The sequence below is a fragment of the Antennarius striatus genome, chromosome 3 (assembly GCF_040054535.1).
Source record: "Antennarius striatus isolate MH-2024 chromosome 3, ASM4005453v1, whole genome shotgun sequence".
Classification (NCBI taxonomy): domain Eukaryota; kingdom Metazoa; phylum Chordata; class Actinopteri; order Lophiiformes; family Antennariidae; genus Antennarius; species Antennarius striatus.
The window spans coordinates 7,940,001-7,947,550 of NC_090778.1; the positions used below are offsets into that span (position 1 = coordinate 7,940,001).

A 7,550-nucleotide genomic window follows, 5' to 3' on the forward strand; every position below is an offset into this window, starting at 1 on the left:
TTTTACATACAATAGAACCACAAAACATGGTGACTTACTGAAGGGTGAATTTTCTCCTGCAGCTCATAAAATACTGGGAGGCCTTCTTACCTGAGGCCAAGGCCATCTCATAGAGTCCACACACATTCTACAGACAGTCCTGACTGGCTTTGGTCAAACCACTGTACCCATAATGACCCTGCCTTCCTGCGTCACCTTCATCCTGCTGGTCCTGAAGAACTGAAGTGAGACTGAGAATCAGCTGGGAGTGACTATCAGCCAATTCACACTTTTATTCCTCTTTTCTTTCTGGAGATCTCAGTGCTGCATTCAAGTTCTGTTGGAGTCATTGTTGTTCTTCCAATTGATGCTTTTACAATTACAGTTTTGCACGTCTCATTCTCATTTTCCTTCTTAGTGACATCAGACTTTAGGAAATTGAAGAGAAAAGTCAATCACACTTAATATTTTTTTACTTGAAGTGTCTTATTTTTTTCACAGTCCATATTAATTAATGCAGGTCACATGACAAAATCTGAGCTGGTTCAAGAAGAAGCTGTGTTTAGGACAGGAACCTTAGATAAAACTAGTAAGAAATCCTTAAGGAAGTACACCTATTTAGAATGTATAGGCCATAAACAAATAGCTGGTGAACAACAGACTGTCATGTAGTTGTAAGAAGATATAACTGTTAGGGACTTTCACCTTTACTGTGGGAAACAACTTTAAAAAAGATATACGATGAAATCATACAAAAATGTTCTCATCAGACAAGCTAGAATTGTAAAAACAAAAAATAAAGTTATCAAAAGTTCTAAATTATAGTGCGGTTAAAATTATTAAAATTGCTGATAAGTGCTAAATGAGGATGTCATGAAGAGAGTATATCACGTTCATCATGATAGTTTTGTCTTCCCATTAAAATGTTCATGTTAATCTTTCCTCTTTTGTCACCTTTCTATGTTTGGGCTAACATTGGCTTCCACATGTTGTTACAGTTAACAAAAGTTCCCATGATCCTCTCCTGTAACTGTGCTGAACAAGTTATTATCAAGGCCAGAATTGTGTCATATTTAAAAGAAAAACTTCACATGACTATTTCCCACATGTAAAGGTAATTCAAAGCTCACTGATTGGATGTGTGTTGCTGCAGTGTTCTCTGGGTATTGTAGTTGACATAGCTCCTAATGCATCCATGAAACCTTTGACATTATGTTATGAGATAAACTTGTTTTGGGCTTTCAGGGTTTGAGACCAGGGGTACTTGTTAATATCAGTTTGATCCATGAATCACATTTCTACACCAATGGTATGTTCCTTTATCTAGCATTTGCTATGCCAACAATGTTTGAATAGAATCTTTCGGTCATAAAATTGTGGTGTTATTTTTTTATACCTGGAACATGAGCTGTGAAACTGATCCAAGGTCAGTGGGGAAGTAGGAGTGACTGCATTTTGTGTTTTGTGCTATCACCTGTTCAACTTTTTCACTTCCCCTCAGGCCTTTTCAAATGAAGAGTTTTTACTTTTTTTTGTTGCTATATGATCGTAAGTGAAGGCAACATATTCTGTGAGTCAACAAGAACAGAAAAGGAAGATTCTAATCTTTTGGTTCAGGTTATTGCTGCTGTCAGATGAAAATTTCTGAACCTGTTGTCTTGTTTGATAGCTCTCTGATCTATGTAAAAAAGCTTGATCGGTATGCATAGTTATAACATTTAAGTTTGTTATTATTTTTTATACTAAATTCAGACAAATTTTCACATAAAATCAGTTTTTGACAAAAAATTGACAAAAGGAAGCCATGGTGTATTTGTTGATGAAATTGACTCCTAAACTGATTTTCACAAAAAGTGTATTTAATCATTTTAACAACCATGTGCTTTTATTTTCTGCATGCCAGGTTAAGTCTAACATTTACTCATCCCGCAGTAAATGTTACATGCATGATTTTAATGCATATAATAGAACCAGTCTTACTAAAATGTAGGGGCACCTACTTCAAAATTAAATTGACATATCAGTTTTGTTTAGACTGTAATTGTAGTAAAAGCAGGCAGCTCTAAAAGTAAAATGTTAATGACTTTAGGAAACCGAGAACCAGCAAGATCAGAATTAAAATTATCTTTTATTCTTTCACATTATGATATTTTCCTCGTCAAGTTCCTGTTATGTCATCATAGCTAACTATTGTATAATGTATGGCAGGTTTGGCAGGCACTAAAAAGATAAACTGCAACATTCCTTTCAGGTGGTACTGCAAATATCTGAAAACGATCTGAATGTAGAAATGCCAGCGGTTTTCTATCTCACAGAGGACCTGTGTTGTGCCTGTAGCATCATGTGACTGTTTCTTCCCCAGTGTAAAAGTGCTTATTTTTCGCTTTTCTCCTGTTATAATCTAATTTAACCTGTTAAATAGTGTTTTCCTGTCTGAACTGGGACTCAAAGCTGTTCCAGATCTGACCTGGGATGCAGCTCTGCGACCTCGCTGATGACTGGCTGCTTCCCTCCAGATCAAATAAATCAAACCAAAACACAGTTAAAGAAATTAAACTTAATTCTGTCAAGATACATTAGATAACAATCCTTTATCAAACAATCATCTCCATAGCAATCACTGAATATGGGTTCAGAACTGAGTATGAAGACACGCAGTGTGAGCAGAACCATGGTGTCTTCCTTTTCTTTGTTCTCATAGAGAAGAAGCTGACTGAATCATTTAACAGCTTATTAGCATCTTTAGCATTGTCAGTTTCCTGCAACCTGTGACCCTTGCAAGCAGTTTTCATTGCGGGGGAAGGATTTCCTCCAGAAACAGACTAGTGAATATTTTCAGGCATGAAGAAAATGTCTATCATGTGATGGTATACATGTGTCTATCCAGAGAACAGCTTCTGACTGTGAGCATTATGCTACTGGCTGTTTTTCTCTATTGATCATTGCGAGGGTTGCTTTTCTATTAACTATCAATTCTACCAGTGACGTGCGGTCAGGGGAGGCAGGCGAGGCACGGCCTCACCTGCCATCATAAAGACAAATAAATGGTTATATTTATCTAGTGATGTGTATTATATAGGTATTTTCTGTTTGTAACCAATTTCAGGTTATTGTTACTCAAAATCGCAGAATTTTCACATTTACCACTGAAATACTGAGAAGAAAACTGCGGTGAGGCACCAGCCAGCCGTGCCTCACCATTGGATTGCGCAATGTCTTGGCTAGCTGTGCTGGCATGCTATACAGTGAGCCTGTAATACTATCTCTATACGTCGCTATTAAAAGGTTCACACACATTTGCTCTATTAACTAAATTTCCATAATTCAGCTAATGTATATAATGTGCAGTGTTTTTTTGTCAACAACTGCGTGTAACGGCTTACTTGAGTTGAGCGGACCTGAAACCGCTGAGAAAAGGCATGAAGTGAGGCACACTGTTCTCTGCCTCATGGTAGGGGGTGCAGGTGATCCCAGGGATTCGGCCAAGGATTCCTCGTCCGTAAAAGAAGTGTCTGTAAACTACTATCTATAGTCAGTGCGTCAAGTCCAGCCATTCATTTCTTTTCCGCTTGCCTTGCCTTACTATAAAAATGGAGGATTACATATCTCAACTCAAAAGATTTTCTATGCTTTTGTTCAGAAGGAGCTGCGCATGGACTTCATTTATAAGTAAACATAAAAAAGCGTGTAGGTAACAAGTTTTTTAATCAAATGTTCTTATTTGTGTGTTACAGTTTCTATGTGAAAATAATTCTGCTATTAGACTTGAAAAATAACCCACTCACTGTTGCTTATGAAATGGTGAATAGGCTACACTGCGGGTTCATATGTTTGTAAACATCTTCATCTGATTATGAAGTCAGTGCCTCACCAGCCATGAACCTCACTGCACGTCACTGAATTTGAATCTGTTCATTGTTTTAATTTTGCTGAATCTTTAGCACACTTTATGACCAGAGTGCAATTTAACATCCTGTCAGCTGTCAAAGCAGCTTCAAATCTTCATCTCATTGAAGTTTGAATTAAAAATGAAAGTGTCACCCTCCTCCAGTGATTTCCTGTCTAAAAATCACTTTACACTGAGTTGATTGCTACTTTTTCACTCGACATTTGTTGCCACCTATTCATGTGCAATTGTTGAGAAATTTCATTTGTTTGTTTTTCTTCTTTTTTCATTATTGCAGATGAAACGCTTCATTTGAGGAGATTTTTTTAAGTCTTGTTTTGACATTCCTGCAGCACGGCAGAGCATTTCAGAATTTTAATTACAATAAAGGAATGTATCTTGTCCATGTCTGGGCTCTTTAATTCTTACATCTCATTAAAAGTGGTGTTGAAAATTATTCCGAATTCCCATTTGTATCAAAATTTATTTTAATTCTGTGCCCTTCCTGCTGAAGTTTCAATGAGCATGTCACAAAAAATGCTATAGATGATAATATTGAAACATAATTGGAAAAGGGATATTGTTGTAAATTGCATTCAAAAGTTTTCATTAATTAAACAAATGACTGCAAACAGGTTTGTTTTTATTATGTAGGTTTTAAATTTGTGGTTTCAGAGGTTATGTCAAGTCATTTTTTAGCTGCTAAATTGTCAGTCATTTTCAGAGCCACACAAAGACACACAACCAGGAACACACACTCATTCCTAAGGGCAATTTGGACCGGCCAAAATTTCAACATAAAAGATTATAAGTTTCTCTCTATTGAATAGATTAAAAAAATAGTACTATTTACCATAAACTCACAAGACATAGCATGTGGAAAAGACATTAAAAGATCATTTGTGACCAGCATGAAAACATGTATTCTGTAATTTTCAATGTATTATTATAGAACAATAATCTGAAGAAAATATTTCACATTCTTATTTTGAGTTAAATAAGAATGCTATGAATGAATGCTAAGAATAAGAAATAAGCTGTTGCAGACCACACTCACTGAGGATGAAGAGCAGCCCCTCCTCCTTGGACCTTACCACACAGATAAAACATGAGTAACTGTCCTGTCACATGTCCTCCACTAGTGCAGTCAACTGTGTGCTCCGTTAGAAGTGTGGCTTTTCTCCAGCTTTATTTTTTGTGCATGGAGTAGATGTCACAACCTCAAAATGATAATCATAGTATTGAAATTGGAAGTGATTCACACAGACTCTCAGGAGGCTTTACCTCAGCTCTCTTTATAAAGCACACACACAGCATATAGGCAGAGTGCTGTTAGAAAATGGGCCACACGCCACAATATGCAATGTGGCTGTCACAGGATCGACTTGCTGTCATAACCATGCGTTAGGTTTCTGGAGAAGGTGAACAAATTCACATCTGACTTTATTAAGAGACTCCAAGAAAAAAAAAAAAGGCATTCACACTTTGTGTTATGAACAGCAAGTAAAATACTAGAAGTATTGAACACATCACATTTTTCTCAATAATTACACAGTATTTATAAAAGTGCTATTGATATGAAATTTTCACCAGATGTTGGAAACAACCCATGCTACGTATACAAAAATATCAAGATTATATGTTAATAAAATACATTCTGTGTAACAAAATGGATTGACACCGAAAAAGTATGTAATATCTTTTTACCCACTGTATATGTGAGGACAATAAAACACCAGATCTGCACGCATTGAACCACATAGTAGCATGACAGTCGGTATATATTATCTAAAACTAGAATTAAATGCAGAAGAATGTCAAACTGCACTGATTATGGGTTCAGTGACATCATTTACTTCACTTTCACTTGTCAAATAACACACTGGTCTTCTTTAAATGTATGAAAATCAAATTATTTCAAAAATATTTTAACAGCAATTTTGTGTCAAATTGAATGGTGTTTCAGAGAGTTGTAACACTTAATGATGACTTTTGAGTTATATAAATTTAATATATTTTGTGCTGTCCTTTTTTACTGGATTACAATTATTAAAATTAATTATAAAACGAGGTACAAAAATTTTAAGCCCATCCCCTTCCTGTGGCTGGTCATCATGACCATCAATCAGGGTGAGAATTGTCCATTTTCCACATTGAATATTTAATCAATATAATGTGTGTTCTTGTTTTTGTTATTTTTGTCATGGTGGGTGTTGATCAGTGGTCAATACTTTACTCACATCAGAGAGAACGAGTTCAGACACTATAGTAGTGTCAAAGTCTTTCATTCATCTTCTTGACTGCTTTTTCTGTTTTTGTGGGGGGGTTGCTGGAGCCTATTCCAACTGACTTATGGGTGAGAGGCAGGGGACACTCCGAGCGCAACCCCAGTGGACTGCGAAGTGTCAAAGTCATAATTCTTTTTTGTAAATTTCACATGAAAGCAGATGTCCTCATCACCTTTGCTCTCGTGAATTAGTTCACTTTCGCTCTCACACAAATGCTCCCTTATCTTATGATTTTCTAGTTCTAATCATTATATTACACGGCTCACACACAGTGGCTTTCCTGTTTCTTTCAGGTTGAGAATAATGTAGGTAAGAACTGCATCTTTTAACCTCACACTATCATTTAAAGTGAAGAGTAATGGTGCATCCACTTTTCTAGCTTCACCTCCACCTCTAAGATTTTACCTCTGACTCCAGAATAATGTATCTGCATTCGTTTTCCTTGCTCACCCTAACCTCTCGATCTCATATGACTGCAGAATAATGTAGATGTATTTATTTTTACACTCTCCGCCTCGACCCCTGTTGCTATCAATCTGGTGTTAGAATAATGTAAGCACATTCGTTCTGCTCACCCTCCTAACCCCTCAATTTCTCTGCCACTTCAGGATAATGTAGGTGCATCTATTATCTACACTCACACCAGCGCTGCTGTGTGCAACTTGGGTTTTAGAATAATGTAGCTGCATTTACAACCAACCCCCCCCCCCCCCAGCTCTCACACTATCAATGCATGGTTGGAGCTGCTCATATGAGCTGAAAGCACATTTCTGCTTCAAGCTTCAAAAGCGTGCAGAGGTATTTATGGCTTCAGCTCATCATTTCACCAAATCACCACACACTTTTAGCTTTCCATATTCTACGAGTGCTACTCTAACTTTTTTCTCTTTTCTCTAGAGACACAAACACAGAGGAGGTACGGGGGTGAGAAGAATGGGGTAAAAAGACTCCATAACAGATAACAGTGTTGCAACAGTATAAACCTCGGCTTTTATTTATCATATCTCCAAATGGTGGTGTAGCTGTTGTGCTGTGGTCAGGATACAGTGACCTTAGTTGATCAACTACCCCCTCAGCAGCCTGATAAGAGGGCTAATATAACTGCGAGCAAAAGCGGAAGGCAATACTGTAATTATTTCTGTGCTGTCAGAGGGGGAACAGACTGCGGCCTTCCTGCCGATTCAAATCTGATGGGAAGCTAAAAAGAGGAGGAGGAGGAGGGAGCAGAAACAACGCCAATGAGACAAATATCAGCCAGCTGCTGCGACACGCCTGAAATTGGACCAGTTTGTCATGCACAGGGCTGACACACACACACACACACACACACACACACACACACACACACACACACACACACACACACACACACACACACACACACACACACACACACA

The 7,550-nt window shown here is 37.5% G+C and overlaps 1 protein-coding gene across 2 annotated transcripts in view; it reads left to right on the forward strand.

Annotated features, from left to right (window-relative positions):
- The window catches only part of snx2 (sorting nexin 2), a 29,573-nt gene extending 25,302 nt beyond the window's left edge, over window positions 1–4,271 (forward strand). For both annotated transcript variants that reach the window (XM_068309924.1, XM_068309923.1), the window contains exon 15: window positions 63–4,271. In XM_068309924.1, the coding sequence (XP_068166025.1) occupies window positions 63–113 (51 nt within the window). In that variant the 3' untranslated portion in view covers window positions 114–4,271. The remainder of the gene's footprint in view (window positions 1–62) is intronic.
- The last annotated feature ends 3,279 nt before the right edge of the window (window positions 4,272–7,550 follow it).